Source organism: Syngnathus leptorhynchus, chromosome 9 (assembly GCF_054491065.1).
Source record: "Syngnathus leptorhynchus isolate UIUO chromosome 9, UIUO_Slep, whole genome shotgun sequence".
NCBI lineage: Eukaryota > Metazoa > Chordata > Actinopteri > Syngnathiformes > Syngnathidae > Syngnathus > Syngnathus leptorhynchus.
In genome coordinates, this window is record NC_141203.1 from 6,468,864 (window position 1) to 6,489,095 (window position 20,232).

The window sequence follows — 20,232 nt, forward strand, 5'->3', positions numbered from 1 at the left end:
GACAGAAGAAAAACCAAGCCAGTTAGGCTCTACATGCAGCCTGATTTTACTGGTGACCAGTCTTGGTTTTGCAGTACCAAGTACTTGCCAAAAAGCAGCTCGGGAAGGCTTCAGATCACCCTCAAATTCAATGACAGGGGCGAGAGAAATGACTTGCTTGTTGGATAGAAACAAAGGTTGACTAGAGCGCAAATATTTGGCCATAGCGCTATCTAGCGGATAAATACAGACATTGCAGTCTGTATTGACAACTGGTACGTTTTAATGGAGTAATGTAAAATAATATTTAAATCCGTGTACAAAATTAGTAAGCAATACATGAAAATACCATATTATATATAAAGAAAATGTCACTCCTCCATTTTAAAATTATATACATATATTCATATTTATTAAAAAATATTATACAGTAAACAAAAAAGATAACTGACACATAGTAATAATGACTAAAATAACTGGGTTACATGCAAGTGAAGCAAGTTACTGATACATGAATTTGGCTGAGGTGGCTTAAGTGGCTCCAGTCTCGAAACAGGACGTCCCTAAGGCTTGGTTTTAGTTCAAACTAAGTGATCACATCAACATGTTTTTCCTCCATCTTTCACTTACCCATTGAGATAGATACTGTAGACAAGATAGATAGATAGATGAATAGAGATCAATACTGGTCAAAGCTGCCACAATGTCTGAGGAGGGTGTTCACAGTGAGATGCGTATGCTGGTTGGGATTCCTGGCATTTATTAAGTGCACTTCTTGCGAGCGGAAAAGCCACTGAAGAAAATGTTCCCTTAACGAAGGATACAAAAACACAAGTTCTTATCAAGGCCACCGATTAGACATTTTATATATATATATATATATATATATATATGTATATATGTATATATATATATATATATGTATATATATATATATAAAAATATATATATTATATTTCAATAGCGTAAAGGCAAAAGCAAGGGAAGGCAGTACAGCATGTCAAGTAATAATGAGGCTAGCTTGCAAGCCTTGCAACAAAAGTCCATGCACTAGTACACACAGTCCAAAGAGCGTACGTGGATATCAATGCCCACCTGCTGTTCTACACAGGTGCTCTATACAGCAGCATTGCAGAAAGCCAGAAAAATGCCAGGCAGTGTAAAAGCGGTTACAGTTGATGACACAAGTACTTTATCTCGTCTGAAGGGGACATCCTTTACACGCACCAGTGTCCTTTCAGAGAGAGTAGCTCAGGCCCATGGGTAAAATCAAAAGTCCATCTTGAGCTATATCATTGTTTTAAGTGAATGAAAGCAGTGCTACCTCATGATTGTTTTATCCATTTGGCTGTGGCGTCACGTTGCTACAGATGTGCACCATACACAGCTGGCTGAAAGTCTTCCCATATGTAGGACCGAGAAAAAAAATGTCATATGTACTGTATCTTTGTATGTTGAGTATGTATGTATGAGTATCTATGGGTAATTTGGTGTCACGTGCCCGGTGAATGGCTGGGAACCAATCCAGGGCATAAACCGCCTCCCACAAGTCAAATGGGACTCCAATCCACCCAAGACCCTAATGATGACAGAAAATTACTGGATGGACAAATTGTTTTTTACATTTTTTAACCATTAAACATTTCATTGTTTATTTTAGATCATTTAAAATTATATGCTTGATTCATTTCCCAAATGTATGTAAAATTTAGACTTTGTCTAGGGTGGGCCAGTGTGTGTGTGTGTGTGTGTGTTTATACACACACACACACACACACACACACACACACACACGCACACACGCACACACACACACACGCACGCACGCACGCACGCACACACACACTCTCATACTGTATATGTATAGCCTTTGTTATGAAACAAAACAAATCTTTGGCTGTTTCCATTCACGTCTTCATACTTCATTCGTATTATGTGGAAGTTTAATGCGAGTAAATATGGCAGACACAAGAGAGCATATATGTGAAAGTATGTGCGAGGGTTGGCTTATAAGCGCTGATACTGCATATGCGGGGGTGGGGTGGGGTGGGGGGGATTCTGCTGCCAGCAACACTTGCAGGCGCATGATTGACGAGCGAAGAAGCCTTCTCCGTCTAAGTGGAAAAACAAAAATGAAACGTAAGACTATGCAGAGCAAAGGAAAATGTATGCAGCTGTATACACCGCACTTGAACTTAACGTGCCGGCTCATAAAATTTCTGTATTCTACTTTTTAAGACATTCATCTGTGATGATCAGTCTGACTAAAATACAAATGTGTAGTCAGTTATGAAATACAACAAATTGACTTTTTTTTTTTTTAAGTTATTTGCTTTTTAGCTAACAGTCTTTTTAGCTCGTAGTCTTATTGAATGATGAAAAAAAGACTTATGCTGCTGTCTATTAGCTGCAAACAGCCCGACACCACTCCACTATGCCCAGCACCGCACCACAGAGCCTCCATTGAGTTTCCATCACAACAGCCAGATTGGTAGATAGATCAACTGTAATCAAGCTTGGGTTGCGTTATTCACACTTGCAGCGTGTTGTAAGATTTCACAATGTCAGCCACGATGCAAAATATGAATTGTTTTGGGGCTGGGCTAATGGGAAAGTGCTTGTAAAGGCTTAAATATTTTAGGGTGGATCTGGACTTAAGTACTGCTCATGGAAAAACTGACTCAGTTTTCCTGGAAATTCTAGCGATTTGGTCAAATCAACAAACAAGATGAGCCTGAAAATGTGTTTGTACCTGCACATATCATTCTGGGTAGCACTGAAGGTTAAAGACTAGCTCCGAAGTTGACTTGTTGGACAGCGGCATCATGGGATTGATGTTGGGGTTTTCCTGGCTGATGGACGAGGTGCCCACCGCAGGCTGACTGCTACCCCACTGGATGTAGCAGCCGCCCTTCAGGGGACTCTGGTCCAGGCAGGTTTGCCTCTGGCAGGAGGACTCTGCGTACATGCAGCTGCTGTGATTGGCCACCTGGTTGCACAGCAGCGTGCCCTGCTGAGCGTGTTCCAGCCCGTTGACGGCCCTTGGCCAGGGGCCGGCACATGGGAATGTTTGGTTTTCCGAAACCGGGCCTTTGTGCGTAACGGGTGCATTGGGAAGTTTATACTGGTCCTGGGACCATGGAGGAGGGCAAGTTGTTGGATCAGGCATGGCAGTATTGTGGTTGTTAAAGTCATTGCAAGGAATCGAGGACGGTGTCACAGAGTAGATGTTATTCTGATGATGTTGAATGGGCTGCTGCCGCCGCTGCTGCTGCTGTTGTTCAAAGTCTAGAACGCGAACCGGAGCACCACCAGAAGAAGAATCAGGCACAACAAGTTCTGGGAGTTCTATTTCTGGGCTGAAAATGTCTGGAAGTTGCAGCTGCTGAAGAGCAGCCTGGGGCTTATTTGCGGGTCCCGGTAGGGGTCCGCAGTGGGAGAGCTTCGGGCCGACGACAAAAGTCGAAGCAGATCCCGCTGAGTGTAAGTTGTTGGACTGAGGGAAAACCCCACCCTGGGATGTTGTGGGGAGCTGCTGCTGTGGTTGGACGAATGCGTCCTGCTTCAGGCAAGTGGCGGGGCACTGGTCACCATTTTCTTTGAACAAAACAGAATCGATTTGGTCGAAAATCTCGTTGATGAGGACATTGTCCAACTCGGACCGCACGTTGTCCTGCTGGTCTCCCTCCTGACGCAAGCGCTTGAGCGACTCCTCCCACTGCATTAGCTCGGAATCGTCCACCTCCAAGTTCTCCAGGGCTCCGCAGAAGTCGCCCTTCTGCGCCATCTCCTGCAGGTTGTCAATCACAGCCATCACCGACTGCTTAGTCTCCTCCTTCACCACGATGGGGCTGCTGAAAGAGGACCCCGCTCCCGTTTCCTTCCAAGCATTACTGGGCACGCTCACCAGCGCTCGACTGTCCATGAAGATCTGATCCAGAGGAAAGGGCACCTCTGGCGTGTGCCTGTAGGCGGACTCGTCCTGACTGAGGAAGCAGTCCAGTAGTGAGCGGGGCAACTGCGTCTCCTTGCTGGCGCCCATGTCATCATTATTGTTGAATATTTTGTTGAACTGTGTCTGCGAGAGGTCCACGGTCGGGCCAGTGTTATAAAGCACAGCCTCGCCCGTGGTGAAGCTGAAGGGCAGCTGCATCCTCCTCTTGAGGAGGTAGTCCTCACCCTCGGCATTGCTGCAACACGCAAAGCAGAGGTCGGGTTCGTTGAGTAAAGACAGAGATTATTAAAACCAGACAAACTTTGTGATTGATATATTTTACACTCACACGACAGCTCGCTGATAGGCGATGATGAAGTCAGGTCTCCCGCCTTTGTAGATCAGCTTGGCGTTGGCTTTGACCCAAACCCAGCTTCCCGACTTACTCAGGAGACGGAAAGTCGTCAAGCCGCTTTCTCCAGTTTTAATCACTGTAAAACATACACATGATGTTTTGTAGTTAGCAGGAGCAGTATTTGGTGAGTATTTCAATCCACCTTGCAAATGATCAAATTGTCCGACATACTTCGAAGGTGGTTGTCGGCACAGTACATCATGTCGGCGGCGTGGATAAACTGGTAGCCGGAGCCTTTCATGCAAAGCTCTGTCTCCGAGTAGCCCAAAATAATCTTCCCCCTACAGGAAAGAAACTGAGTCACTCATTTTCCCAGAAGAAATAAAAAGCTTTGAGGGATCAAAGTGTTGTGTGTCACCTGCTGTCAACGCCCATCGGAGTGAAGTCCAGCCTGTGCTTGGTCTGAAAGAGCAACATTTTGGAGCGGATCTCCACAATGGACGAAGACTGGACGGGCATGGCAATGGCAAAGAGCGCAAGCTGAGGGTGGCTGTGCGACCCGTTCTCCCTATAGACGTTTTGGCCATGAAGGTATTTGAGACGTCCCTGGAACTTGAGAGCCTGGCGCAAAAATGACAGCACAATTAAAGCAGGCTACTCGTTAGGACATTTGTACATTGGTGATGGCGACCCTCACTAAAAAGCCAGATGAGTTGTCCAGGAGGCAACGGAAGCGACACACAAAACTTCTCTCCAGGAAGGACGAGTTCTCCGGAGGAAGGTGATCGGGATTGTAGAACTCCGTGTTCATGCATTCCTCCAAGTCTGACAATGCGAGAAGAACGCACCAACGTGAGTGCTTCATAATAGTGTTCAAGAATATAAAATATAAAACTTTATAGAATGACTGGACCGCAATTTTTCCAGATTTTTTCTTTGGATGGCTTTGTCATGTAAAATAAAAACCTGATGTTAAAAAATCCAAGGACACATACCTTGTCCATCGATAGCAGGTGAGTTCAGAGCAAAGTTGAGGTTCTGCTTGAACGTAGCACGATCGTCCGTGTGGATGAGCTCAAAGACACTCTGGTGGACCACGTCTGACTACGTGGGGGAAAAAAAAAACAAATTCAGCCGACAGTAGTGGGCTAAAAAAAAAAATTCAAAACAAAATTTCACCTGCTGAAAGCCGAGGTACTCTTTGATGGTGGGCGACACGTAGAACACGGACCCCTCAGACGTGACCACCACTACGAAGCCATTCAATGCCTGCAACGTCACACCAAAGTTACACCTTAGTGTCACTTTTTCTATTTGTCAACATTGAAGAAATTCTGGTTCCCCAGCATAATTGGACTTGGCTATTACCTGAAGCAGCAGGTCCCCCTCAGAGAAGCCTTTGGTCACCAAGTTGTTGCCATTGGATGTGGTGGCTCCAGTAAATCCACAGCTGCTGCTGTTCTTTATTGTCGCTGCAGGAGTGATAAAGGTAAACATCACAAGTGGGATACTTAGTGGCCTTAGTATGCATGGCACTTGTTCAGTTTGAAAGGGTTTGCTTGTACAGCTGCTATGATTATCCACTCAGTGGCAGGAGAGCTAAAAAATGTGCCTTGGCTTGTTTGAGGCAAAAACTCGCCTAGTAATCCTTTCTTTAACAAGACGTCCAAAAGGAGAGGAAGAACAAGAGGTAATATTTGACCACTTGCATATTTTCCATCCCACAAAAGAAAAACTCTAAACCTCGTTTGCGTGTACGTGCTACAATGGTTTCCCGGTTGCACATTGAGTCCAAAGACTAGCCAGGTTCACAGCTGCGTATTTACTTTGGCATCTCGTGCCACTATTGTGTAAGGACATCACTGTTATGGGCGGAGCTGCTTATCAGTGTGCATCAGACTGCAATTCAAAGGACTATTGTAGAGTTTGGAAAACATGAAGATCATTTTATTACCTACTCCAAGCACGATATTTTGTTTGACGGGTTTATTTCCCTCAACTGCAGATGTAGTAGGGTAGGGGTGTAGCGTGATCTATTACGAAAAGGAGGTCATGTCATTAGTTTCTTTGACTTGTGTTTGTTCAGCGCCAACGCGAGGCTATTGAGACCTCTCACTGGCGTTTAGTTGAAATTTCTCACATGCATAACAATAATAAAAAAAAAATCTCCCTTCCTGCATCTGTGTGAAGCTTTTGTTGTCCTTTTGTAAGCAATCGCTTACAGGAGAACTTCCCTGATGGCCACTACGGGAACATCCCAGGAAGTGGTCTTTTCCAAATGGACCATCCAGTCCAGTCACGCCAACCAACAACCCCCCCCCCCCTCCCCGCCACGCCTCGCCCCGCACACACAAACAAACTTGAAATACAACCCTTGAATGTAACCACTAGCTCCAGTATAATGTCATCAGAAATAACAAGTATATCACTTTCATGGTTCTATTCTAACAAAACCTCCCCAAAAAACTGAATGCAGCCAGGCCGCTCCTATTCCATATCTGGAAAAACCACCAAGTCCGTCAACTGTTTTTCCCCTCCCTCCATTCAGACCTCGCGTGAGTAAGTGGGCCTCTCAGGGGCCTCATGTTTGTTTTCATTGGCGTTCTCTTCCCCAGCGGAGAACCTTCTCTTCCATCTCTTTCCATTATTAACCCGCCTGACAATTTCTGGTGCCGCTCCGTGCAAACGTCCAACAGGAATTCCTCGCAAGATGGGCTTGATGCCTCGTGGATCCTTGCCAGCATCTCTCGCAGACAAGAACATGTTTTAATTGATCATTTCCTGCTTTTCTGCTCTTAGGAAGCACAAGTCAGAGTTGCAGTACTGCCTGACTTTGTTATCGGGCAACAACAAACGAGATTAGTATAACAATGAAATTTGTTTTCCATTGTTGCCATTCTGTGCAATTACAGAATGCCATGCAGTTTTGGAAAAACACACACTGTTGCCACATAGGCAAGAGTAAGGCTCATACTATGTGCAAATCAAGTTAAGCTGATGAATGTCAAGCACGTTCCAAGTTACTGTAGTAAAAATGAGTCAATTGAGTAGATGACAAACTTGATTTCAACCAAATCGAATAAAGTCACATCTCAAGTCCAACATACAAATCGATTAATTTTTTTTTTTGGCACCCTGTCGGAGTCAAGTCTCGTTGTTTTGAGTAGCACATTTTTGGGGCCAAAACTTTTTTTCATAGTTTTTCTGGTCCTGCCTGTGATTTCTACTCAGGAGGAACTTGTATTTATTAAATAATAAAAATGATCAATGTTCCTCAAAGCTCTTTACAGTGAATTCCTCATTCACAGACTGATGACGCAGCATGACATACTGAAAATACAACTAAGTGTAAACAGGCAAGCTTGTCAAATCATGCGTTTCAAGTGAAAGCGTACTCTTTCATGAAATCCTAAGATTTAAAATTGGCCTTGTGGGTCTAACTCGATTTGGTGACCTGCCCTTGGGCAATATCTTGCTTCATAGAGTTCTGCAAAAAACAAAAATAAAGAGTACTTTTAAAACAGTGCATTCCTCCTTAAGAGGAAAGCCTTTTACCAAAAAAAAAAAAAAAAGCCTACATCATATTTAACTATAATCAGAAACTTAAAATGCATCCAGAAAGCTCCTTCCAGTACTTTGTCTTTTTTTAAACCAAGTGTAACGTGACACCACGAGAGGCCCTCTTTTCTGGAGCTTCCTCTTCGCAGATGGGCCATTATGAGATTGGAGAAACGAACACGTTTGACTGCAGACAAACATTGCCGTCGCACTGGAAACGAGTTGGGTTCAAAACGTCCGACGCCAGCGCGTCATTCTTACGTTAAATCCATTGCTGGGAATTTGAGTGAAATTTGTGCAGTCTTCTTGAGAGTGCTAGTTTGTTGTCTGTCACTGGGGCAAAAGGGCGAGTCAGAAGGGGAAGAAATGGGGAGGGGCGGGGCCAGGAAATGCAGTCACGGCTTGGAGATCTGCCAGACTGCGAGCGAGTATAAAGCATGCCGGCAATGCAAAGGGGGATATTATCTTGATTTGAAAACATTTAGTTCCAGTTGATCCTGTACAGAGATTGCTGTTCTCACGCATATGTGCAAGGGAAAAGGCTGCAAATGGCAGCCAGCAGTTTTCTGGGTTTGCTTGCACCAGAGGTTCAATCCTCCTCCCTTCAGTTGTGTGACAAATCACACAGATTACTTTCAGGATTTCCACGCAGGAAACGAACCTATTTAGGTGATTCAACAACAGTGTCATGGCGATGTTTCGGGGAAAGGGAGGGGAAGTTGAACTGGACCTTTTTTTTATGGAGAGTGAAGTTTCCTGATTCCTGAGATCGTGTTGGCACTTTAGCAAGTGTGTTTTACTTATCTGAAAAAATAAAAACTCACTAAAAACTTCTGATTTAAGGGAAGAACGTGCTCTAGGGTCGGGCTAACCTCGAGAAGGCATATCTACATGATCACACGCCATTCAGGTCACATGAAGGTGGAGGTGGCAACTGGCGTATGGTAACAAACATCTGGCCTTTGGATAAACAAACTGACCTGCTCTCTGTGCTCTTTGTATTCTGCCAGAGGAAAAACCAACTTGCATCATTGTGATGATTCTTATCAATTTCCGACTTAAAAAAAAACAAAAAACATTGATTTTTTTTTTTTTTTTTAAACTTGCTGTCGTTGGCAATATCTAGATCAGATGCCTTAAAATGTGGGCACTGTCATTTTAAAGTTATGATGCTACACATGTTAACATTATTGCCACTTGCAAATGTGAATCATCTTCAGCAACACGACAGATACATGTACATAGTTTCATGTTAAAACAATTTTTAACAACATTTAAAATAAGATGGACTAGCAAATGTCACTCTTAAACAACACGTTTCACGGTCAATCTTTAAAACAGTAACACCCTCTTAATAATACCATACATAGCAAATAAGCCAAATAAATCTTGATATTTTTTGTGCTATTTTGAAGACTTAATTGATATAATTGTTGATTGTTTTTAAAACATTCAAGTTTGTCAGGGTTGCTAACAATACCCTCCTCTGTGGTGTATTAAATTTAGAAGAAATAGATTTTTCCTTATAGGAACTTCAAAAACTTTGCCCATAGGATTTATAGAATGTTCATATTGCAGCAGTTTAACACAGTATTTATATTTTAATGAATTACTAATGGTGGAAACTGGAAATGAACAAGTATCTCGAAAAGGATCACATTTGATTCAAGGGGTTACACTATCGTGTTTTCTGCACAACAATAATCTGAATATGAAATTATACCTAACAAAAGATTATTGTCTTTGAAAACTTCTTGAACCCTCAAATTGAGGCCAAAGGCACTGTGGGGTGAGCTGGATTCCCATACACATACGCCATGTAGTACTTGGGAGGCCCAAACCTCTGCGGAACGGGTGTATGGTAACAATGAAAACATGATTAAAAGTGGTTACTTGCATTCTCACGACATCCTTAAACATGGAGTCATGAATCAAGAAGCAAAGTCTTATCCACGAGCTGAGTCTTCACCAAAGCGGGCTTCCCCCTGTACGCACTACCTCCGGGGAGCCGCCAGGACACAACAAGCCATTCTTTATTTCGGTTCCATTCGTGTCATGTGTTTGGGGATGTGCGTACATGCTTCAGATATCCCAAACACTAGCAGACGAGGCAATGTTACCACATCGCCCCTGATTGTTAACAGGCCTTGGATGTTTTCAATGAGTCTTTTTTTTTTTTTTTCACTCTCTTCTTTCTTTTAACACAAATATGTCAGCAGCAGCGAGCCACAAGGCTTTGAAAAAGATCCAGCTAGGCCTCATAAAGTCACGCTACAAAGTCCAAAAGCCATAAATAGCTTGTCGCACACTATCGGCTCTTTAAATCTCCCGCGTAGCGGCGGCCGCATTTGTTCTTTTCTTCCACTCGGCGATTTTGTAAGATCTTTGTCTGAAGTTCCGACATGTCCCCACTTGAGCGCCCATCCACGGCTGGTGTTGTGACCAGGAGTACCCCGCCAAGGCAGCCCAAACGATCTCACGCAGACACACAACAAAAGCATGTGGCGAGACATTGTGTCTTGACTCGTGTATAATCGCTATATGCAAAGAAAGTTGATATAATTACAAGTATGGCTGTGTTTAAACCATTTCAGTTTAGTGGAAGAGTTACCACTGTGATTGTGTTGAAAACAAAAGTGTAATAAAGTGCACAACTGAAATAGTTCCTAGGAATCGCACTTGATATTGGATGTGCATATAATTCACACAATTTCCAAAAATGTGGTATGGCGGTTTGATTTATTCGTTTAATTGGACAGGCTAAGGCATCAGCCTTGGTTTTAATCAATCTCAAAATGTCAAATATGATCATATAGATTTTATGAACAATAATATAAGACAGGATAACTTCTAATAGTCAACATAAACCATGAAGGAAAAATATCTCAAAGTGCAATTTAAGGCATATCCTCTTTTTTTAAATATGGAGAGTGAATTACCCCAAAAAAAAAAAAATGTCCACGTTGTTAGGAAAAAAAAAAGAAAGGAAGGAAGCGACGCAATCTTGCATCTGTTATCATTTTGCAATGAATTAAATGTGGTTCACAAATTTAACCCAGTTCACCAGTTTAATCTTCTATTTTTAGACAAAACCACAGAAGACATTAAACTACGGCCACCATATTAAGTCAATGCCATTGGATACGCATATTTAATCAGAATAAACCTCTGGTTGCGCTCATTGTATCTTTTATTTCTTTGCACGACCGCAATAAGCAATACATTAGTGATGACGGAGGGCGGGTGAAGATCGGCAGGTGTTGGCTTGTAAATGACTGGCGTGATGAGGCATGTGATTTGGACGCAGCGTGTCCTCCATGCTGCCACGTTCGAGGTAAATACAAATCTTTTTGAGGACAGGGCGACCAAGTGAAGAGCAGAGAAAGAATTATTTTTGCTCTGATGACACCGTCACGTAAACAGCAGTAATAGAACATCGGGAAAGATTCTTTGAGCCACCATTTGAAATGCATTGCATTTTACTTGAGGATTTTTTTTTCCCCTCTGGAAACAATCGGAGGCTCAAATTGTTTTCCTTTCCCACAGTGTCACAGAGCATGAAAACTGTGCTGCATTCACCGTAAAACTTGATTAAGGATGTGATTTATTTACGCTCCAACGTGACTGCCGCTTTTTGTCCCGAAACGTCGAGGCAAAGAGAGCAATCTAAGTAAATGGAGACGTGAATTTGCCAAGAATGGGGATGTTAGCAAAAGGGAACAAACAACCACACTGCGAGTCAGATCCATCAGCCTCGTTAATGTGTTTTTCCTCGACCTCGAGTATCTCGAAAAGGTCATTTGTATAATCCTGCCAAGAGAACATATTCTCTTCGGTGAGAGTAAATATTTATCAGACTACTTGTGTGGTTCTTGCATATACAGTACAGTGGGAGCTTGACTCATGGCTGCCAACTTTAGAGGGTTTTTTTTCTAATTACAAGCCATCACCATTAGTTTTTTGGTAAAGTGTTGTGACACAAAGGTAGCGTTCCCAGTGAGCTTCAGATATACTGCTGATCAAATGAACCGAAAGAAAAATGGATCAAGGTAAAGTAATGTTATGCCATGCATGAGGTCAAGGAGCACATTATTAATTGAAAATCCAAAGACACATACAGAATGAGAGCACCATCGTTATAAGACATTACTTCATCCACTGGTAGGTCATGAAATGTAATTTTGAGTTCCATTAAATGTTTTCAATCAAATTATCCATAACCTGGAGGATATTTTTTCAAGCGGCTGCCTTGATTTTGGCCGGTGAGACAATACACTTCACTATTTTATCTACTAGTAGGCCAACATGCATAGTCATGAATTTTGGTCACTATCATGACTGTTGGTGTTGAAAGAGAAAGAAAAAAAAAAGTCAGACCCTGGTAAGACAGCAATGAGATTGAGACAGGGATGATGCAACTGTAACAACAAAGCAGGTGAAATGCTGTGGGAACAGGTGGCACCGGAATGTCACGACACTTGTGATGAGCAAAACGGCTTGGCTAGAGTCGAAACTTTCATTCTCGTCAGTTGTTGGGTTCATCTTTCATTCTCAACAATCAATCGACTATGTTTTTGCATGGATGTGGATCTTAGCTAAGGCCATGCTGGTCTTCACACACCAAAACTATGAACAGTCCCTTGGGTATTTTATATAATATAAAATCAATTCAATCATTTGAGTTCTCTTTGCAGTGGGTTTAAGAACAAGAACTCACCTTTGAAATAACTCTTGACTCGCAGGTATCCGACACTGAGACGAAGGACAGACAATTTGTCCAGACATGAGCGAACGTCCTCAGAAAAGGGGAGCAGGTCCGTCAGCCGGTCCAGCTCCCCGTTCAGCCGGTCCCGATGGCGCTTGGACGGGTTGGATTTGATGACTTCAATCCCATCCTTAATTTTTTTTCTGGGGATTAAGAAGGGAAAAACAATTACAACTTCCCAAATTGATCTTATGAGGCACAATTCTTAAATGCATAAAAGGAAAGATGCTCTTTATCATGAAAGGAGACATAATTATCACCACTTGCATGACTTGTCGCTGAAGTCTGCCTGGACTTCAAAACATAAACTGTTACTATTTTGTCACTCAAAACTATCACTAAAATAAAAATGTATAATATCTGGTGGTTCTAAATGTCCCTGACAAGATACCAGGAATGAAAAGGGTGGTGGTTGCTCATGTGGTCTGAATCTATATAAAGGAATGAATGTTTTTTTTCAATAGAAAATAGAATCTTCAGACTGTCGTCAAGTTAGTTTGATATTTCAAAATGATTACCCAAGGAAACAATCTCTAATGAACATTGCGAATTGCGGCCTGTTTTATGGTACAGCAGCTCTCTCTTTCTTTCTTTCCTTCCTTCCTTCCTTCCTTCCTTGCCAAGGCCATTCCTCATTCCACCAGTTACTAAAACAGCAGTCACATCTGACCTATTTAAAGCTGCATTCACTCCACTGCTCGGCTGTCGTCTACCAAGAGGCGTCCAAGTGCCTAATGCTCGCACATGACTCTGAAATCGGACACACATGCCCCGGGTGAAGAATCACAGAAACGTTTTGGATAGTGACTACTGCCATTATTACTATTATTAAAAAGCTATGAAAACAGTAAGTTGTTCACAACAAGGTTTTTTCAGTTGAAAGTTTAGTGCATAGTAAACACAATTGTTTCTTGTTAAGATGACTAATTAAGACATAAAGGAAATTTAAAACACTCTGCTACTGCAAACTACCGTCTTGGCTTAACTAACCTTGGTTTCCTTTCAAAATACTTCATGTGAGGAAGTGTGAAAAGCAAACTGCATTGAACTTATTAGCCTTAATGAGACGGGCCAACAACCAACAACAATGGAAGAAAAAGACGGTCTCCTACGTATATTGGGATTTTGAAAAGTCGTGTAAAAGCCAAAAATGCTCTTACCCCCGTGTTACCTCTTTTCTAACCCAATATTTTGGTCATGCGATCAGGTTACCTCCTTTGAACAAGGCATTGGTTTGTGGTTTGTGTTCTGCGCATGCTCCGCAACGAATCATAGTCTTTTGAGGGCAGGAAGTTTTTTTAAGCACAGCCATTTCGCTTAGTTGCTACAAAAAGCCTGACTTCGACACATTTACTCTTTGTGATGTTTTCACGTTATTTTCTGTCTCCATGGTGAAAATGACACACTTTGTACATAGACACACATGTATATGTAAATATAAGTCCATGTATCTGGCACGTAACTCCAGAAATATACAAGCAGAGGTAAACAAACGTGGCGAAACTCACACCAGCCACGTGCAGCACAGCAACATATATATATATATATATATATATATATATATATATATATATATATATATATATATATATATATATATATATATATATATATATATATATATATATATATATATATATAAAGTTGTTGTCACTATGGCAAATGCACCACAATGGCACACTATTGTTTCGCGCTAAAAGACGGGTGTTTACTTTGACACAAACGCAACGCCGACCAGCCTTAGTAGAATGACTCAGCGATGCAGGTTTTTTTGCTTTTTTTGGCTGCTGACCAACACCGAGTTGGAAGAGGGACGGTTTATAAAAGCCTGCTGTGGTTTACAGAGAGATTTATAGGCGATTAAAAAAAAAAAAAGGAACATGAAAATGGAGCTCTGTATTCAAGTCATGGAAACATCAGAGGTGGGGGAGAAAAATACATCAAACATTTGAGACTATAAATTGTTCACTTTTTTTTAAATTGGGCTTGATACTGAACCATCATCTCAAAAATTGGAGAGCCAGGTGTCAGGTGTGTATCAGCATGCTCACAGTGAAACAAAGACCAGAGAACAAAAGGCCACTGTTAACCCTGACTGGGAGTTGTTTTACTTGGCTAATCGCCACACCGTTGTGTTTGAGCGAGTGTGTGTGTGTGTGTGTGTGTGTGTGTGTGTGTGTGTGTGTGTGTGTGTGTGTGTGTGTGTGTGTGTGTGTGTGTGTGTGTGTGTGTGTGTGTGTGTGTGTAGAGTGATAAAGGTTGCATTTTAGTAAGTAATGAATGTGTATGACTCAACAAAATAAATAAACAGTTCGCTATTTTAAAAGAACCATATGTTTCAAATCTTACAGGAAAACGTAGCCTCTTTTTAAATTTATTTATATAGGATCATCACTACCTCCCATATTCCAATATTTATTCTTCACTGTCCTTAAAAATATTTTAATATGGCAACACAATTTAAATTTGTTTTTTTTTTACTTGTTTTGAACATCAAACCAGTTCTACTACATGGGATTTTGCAATGCTAACATATTTTCACCTACCACAAGGATTACTTCAAACATCTTTGTGTTGCTATTTTTTTGTTGTTGGTGTATTTAGTTCATGCTTAAGAACATTCAGATCACTATCTGACTAATATCCAAGTTGGTTCCCCCTACAGATACGAGGGCAGATCAGTTACAGCAGCCTATCGAAATACTGCCGTCCAGAAAAATTATTTTTACAAGGAAATCATTGAACTACTGCCCCTCTTTGGGTCAAGACATGAAATTGTGCCCTAAATAATGGAATTTTTGGATGAAGCACCCCAGTGTGTATATGCTAATGAATTCTGACTGGTGCGACTGGGAATTACAGCATGGCCATAAGGTTTTTTTTCAATAACATCATAAAAAGCCAGTCAAGAGAAAATGCATAAGGCTCATAAAAGACAATCTGGATGAGCCTATCTCTGTAGGAATGCTCCCGCGTGGCGACCGCGGACGTTTTATAGCGTCTGCTCAATGGTGCCTTTGTGCGTCCCAAGTCAAGCTGGCCATCCAGGGGGAAATCAATGTCCACATCTTCAGACACAGGCCACCTTTTTATTTTGGGATATAAGCATTGGAATGTCTGGCTGTATGCAATTTGCCAGGCGAGTGCTGCAAACATGCAATGTCAACAGCATAAACCACGACAGACACACGCATGCTATAATTCTTCTGACAGAATGAGTTAAAATTGGATTGTGGGCATTTTAAGTGACGTGGCCATAATGTTCTGTTTATTCTTTAACTGAAATACATAGACTCCCATGTTTTTCTGTATTTGGGGTCACCAATTATTAAATGTTTTGCATACTTGTTCCTTTCCCCCTTCTGACCTATTTATCCGGACTTGGGACTGGCACTAAATTGGACTGGCTTGCTTTCCCCCCCTTAGAGGCTAGATAAATTTACAGCAGAACCTGGTATTGTCTTCCATCCAAGTACTGAGCAGGCATGACCCTGCTGTGTATCTGAGATCGGACAATCCGAGACTGTCAAGAGTAGTTTGGCCATTATTGAAAGGCATATACTAGTAGAAAGACACAAATACTAAGACATAACGTCAATTCACCATCAGTCAGGCTGGACTTAAATGCTCAGTGTTAATCCATCATTTTAACAATACATGCCACCGAATATGTTGAGCTATGTCCCTTCATCCTCGTTTGAAAAGCAGCTCTCGGCTGTTCCGAGAACTAATGTACACGTTGATTCACAAGCCTTTTTCTCGAAACACACCTAAGGGATTTATTCGTTTGTTGTGGCACCATATACGATCATGATATCTTTCCTAGACTGGCAAGTGTGATGTCATTTTTAGTCGACTGCAAGTGACAAAATGGCCGCCCTCTGAGATGGATAAAATCAAATGGATTTTGCCTGTTTAATTCATATTCCACAGACAAAAGATTAATCAAAACACTGTGTTTCGATGAGTTGGGCTGCACAGAACTTATCATTATAAAGAAGATTTTGTGGTTGACTTTCCCTTTAACAACACATACAGGACAAGCCCAATGAAGCACCAATGTCCAAAGTACAATAAGTCAGAAAAATTGTGAGTGGGGTACACTGTCGAGTGGAGACGAGTCATACTACAAAACATGTGCATGCATGCCACCACAAACAACTTACACAAGTGGTACTCCCAAACTTTGTTTATATAATCAGGCGCTCAGTTACTGGGAATGCTTGTTAGCACATACAGGAGGAAACCACAGAGGAGAACCTGGACAGGCTCCCAACTGAATGATTCTCCTATTCGTTACGCTTATGCTGGAAACAACATCATCCATTAGCCTCTGTGGGCCTAATACAGCTGTCCACGACTCTATATACAGATGTTTAACATAAATCACATTCAACGCTTGTCTTTGAGTCCCATTTGAGCAAACACAAAACTGCCTCAGCTAAATGCTATGGCCAACATTAGGAACTTTTACTCGAAAATGCTATGTCATGTTCATTGAGGGGAAAAAAGGTAATTGGAGCATAATAACGATTTGTTTGAGCCCCAGTTGACAGATTTTAAGACAAACTTTGAATGACGAACAAATAGAACTGCAAAGAGTGTGACAGTAAATATTTAGCATGAAATGCATTTGGACTAGCAACAATATTCAAATATTCATTTTGGCCACAAGCTTTCATGATTGCAACCATATGAAATAATAAATACATAAACGCATACTAGCTGTAAGCCAGTGTACCGTATTTTCCGGACTATAAGGCGCGCCGGACTATAAGCACCTTCAATGAATGGCCCATTTTAAAACTTTGTCCTTATATAAGGCGTACCATTAATGCATCATGTCAGATTTTTAATCCAAATCAAATCATTCTCCATTTTATCTTTTTTATTTCAACTTCAGATGCAACAAATTACTTTATAATCACAAAATAATGATCCATAGTCTTTTTGATTCATGATTTATAGTCTTCAGCGGGCTACTTATGATTGACTTTATGACGCAATGCTTCGTGCCAGTTTAAATTGAGGAATTTGGTCCATATATAAGGCACACCAGACTATAAGGCGCACTGGCGGCTTTTGAGAAAAATTTGGGTTTTTAGGTGCGCCTTATAGTTTGGAAAATACGGTAATTAAGGCATTTTGGTATCACACATTGGACCCAATAGAGCACACACAGCTAAATATGTACATTTAAACTAAAATATAAGAAAGGATTGAGATAAATGGAGGACTGATTAATAATTGCAACAAAAAAAAAAGATCTAACTGAGTAATATTTTTTAGGTGAAATTTACTAAATTAGTCCAACATATCAAAGCCTGTGTATGGCAAAGGGCTGACACGACTAAAGCAAGCAAGTAAGTACACAAGTGCAAAAGCATTCAACAATATCAAACTTTCAAGTAGTACTTTAAAAAGCCAAAGAGGAAACAGGACATGCTGGAAGAAAGTTGAAGCACGGAGAGAGGGGGAAGGAAGGAAGGCCAAATATCAGATTACAATAACAGAGCCAGGCGCGCGAGACTGGCCCGCCCTCCCCAATGCATCGCGTGAGAGCAGCAGTCGACTCTCTCTAACTTGATTGTGATTAATGCGCCAGGGCAACGCACCAGTGCCAGAGTCGAGCGGCGCACATTCTTAAAATGGTCCGCAACAACAATCCACCGTGGCTTCAAGTAAATCCACCCAATGTCATTTATTTCCTCAATTATGAATTCAAATAATCACATGATATTTTACGATCGATCACCGATAATCATTTCTGCTCTCTGGCGCAAGTTGACAGAACGCACAGGTCCAACTTACAACAGTTCTTCAGAAGAAACTTTTCAATCGAATTAGTGTTACTAAATATTGCAAGTTTATGAATGCAAACGATTGCAATATGCAGTATTCTGCACTTCGTCAACTTTCACTTATGAGTTATGCGCAGATATGACCGCTAGGCTTTTAAAATGTCTGCCCAAAGTTTCGCAACTTTACAGCAACAATGTCTCTCAATCGGGTTTGGACCTACTGTTTGAGGACGGGTTTCTTCCTCTTCTTATTGGCGTAAGTCCCAGAGGTGGCCAACATTTGTGCGCCGCTTGCAACGCAAACTTCACCTAAAGTTTGTCTTCCGAGGCGACCTTTTCTCCTCCCGAGCGAGGACACGCTCGTCTCTCTGGCGTGTAAAAATAAAAGTCACTCCCTACGGTATCCACCCGCCATGCAAGTCCCGGCGGTGGTGGGAAATGAACACAACACAGCCTGAGCCCGCAATGATTTGATGCGGTGTTGACAGGTTCCCCGGTCGGTCAGTGTGGCCGGCTGGCCTTGGTCGACGGTGCTGTGGTGGGGGCTGAGGCGGAATGGCTGTGCGACCAAAGTGGAGGAGAAGGAGGAGGAAAGTTAAGGGGGTAGAGCCTCCGTAAAGCCCTCCTCTTTGCAGAAACAGCACAGCCCGACTCAAATTACTCACTCTGCTTTTTTTTTTTTTACCTGCAGTGCCAACTTTTACAGTTCGACATTTAAAATTTGCTTTCCCATAATTTAGACGTGGCAAATGTAGTCATAGTCTGAAAGTAAACATTATTTTGGTTCTTTCAACTTTGACAAAGTAGAATCAGTCTTAGTTAGTTAGTCAACTAAACAAAATATTTTAAAATGCAATGATGGGTGAAATATTAGTGGAAGCAGTAAAGTCATCCGAAAACACAAAGACGCTCCTAAAGCAATGCGACAGTGAGCGCTCGGCCGGCGCGCTGCGGGCGGTTGCGCGATCGGACCAAATTAAGTTCCCTGCGCACTGAGGTCCTCTTAAATTTTGGAAAGTACATCATGACTTTAAAAATATTTTCTAAATTTTAGCGACCGCTCTGTCACAATAATGCGACCAGCGCGGTACAGTTGCGCGGTCGGTGACGCGCTCCGGTTGCGCGTTCGGCTGTGCGCTGCAGTTGCGCGATCGGACAAAATTAAGCTCCCTGCGCACTAAGGTCCATTTAAATTTTGGAAAGTACGTCAGGACTATAAAAATATTTTTTAAATTCCAGCGACGGCTCTGTCAGAATCATGCGACCACCGCGGCGCAGTTGCGCGCTCAGCGGCGCGCTCAGCGGCGCGCTTCCGTTGCGCGTTCGGCGGTGCCTACAGTTGCGCGATCGGCCAAAATTGAGCTCCCTGCGCACTGAGGTCCACTTAAATTTTGGAAAGTACATCAGGACTTTAAAAATATTTTCAAAATTTCAGCGACGGCTGTCACAATAATGCGACCAGCGCGGTACAGTTGCGCGGTCGGTGACGCGCTCCGTTTGCGCGTTCAGCGGTGCGCTACAGTTGCGCGATCGGTTAAAATTAAACTTCCTGCGCACCGAGGTCCACTTAAATTTTGGAAAGTACGTCAGGACTTTAAAAATAATTTCTAAATTTCAGCGGCCGCTCTGTCACAATAATGCGACCAGCGCGGTGCAGTTGCGCGGTCGGCGACGAGCTATGGTTGCGCATTCGACGGTGCGCTGCAGATGCGCGATCGGACAAAAATGCGCAAATGAAAAAAATGACGGTTTTATTAATTTTTTTCCCCATTATTTGTAATGGGAAAACATGATTCGGAATTCGAACGATTCACTTCTCGAACAGCCTTCTGGAACGGAT

The 20,232-nt window shown here is 42.1% G+C and overlaps 1 protein-coding gene across 1 annotated transcript; it reads right to left on the minus strand.

Moving 5' to 3' along the window:
* Positions 1-240: 240 nt before the first annotated feature.
* On the minus strand, positions 241-18,932 carry LOC147050863 (aryl hydrocarbon receptor-like). Its single transcript, XM_085921263.1, has 11 exons — positions 18,614-18,932; positions 12,544-12,734; positions 5,637-5,740; positions 5,448-5,537; positions 5,264-5,372; positions 4,966-5,093; positions 4,687-4,889; positions 4,500-4,609; positions 4,263-4,404; positions 2,732-4,169; positions 241-2,093 (listed from the first exon to the last, which is right to left on the minus strand). Exons 1-10 carry the CDS (start codon positions 18,670-18,672, stop codon positions 2,741-2,743), a joined length of 2,565 nt encoding a protein of 854 aa, XP_085777389.1. The 5' UTR covers positions 18,673-18,932; the 3' UTR covers positions 241-2,093; positions 2,732-2,740.
* Between the last annotated feature and the right edge of the window lie 1,300 nt (positions 18,933-20,232).

Coding starts and splice junctions, on each gene's coding strand:
- LOC147050863 (XM_085921263.1), bottom strand. CDS start 18,672: ATGTTGGCCACCTCTGGGACTTACGCCAATAAGAAGAGGAAGAAACCC. Junction 5,741..12,543: donor AGTCAAGAGTTATTTCAAAG/GTGAGTTCTTGT, acceptor TCACTCCTGCAG/CGACAATAAAGAACAGCAGC. Junction 5,538..5,636: donor AGGGGGACCTGCTGCTTCAG/GTAATAGCCAAG, acceptor GTGACGTTGCAG/GCATTGAATGGCTTCGTAGT.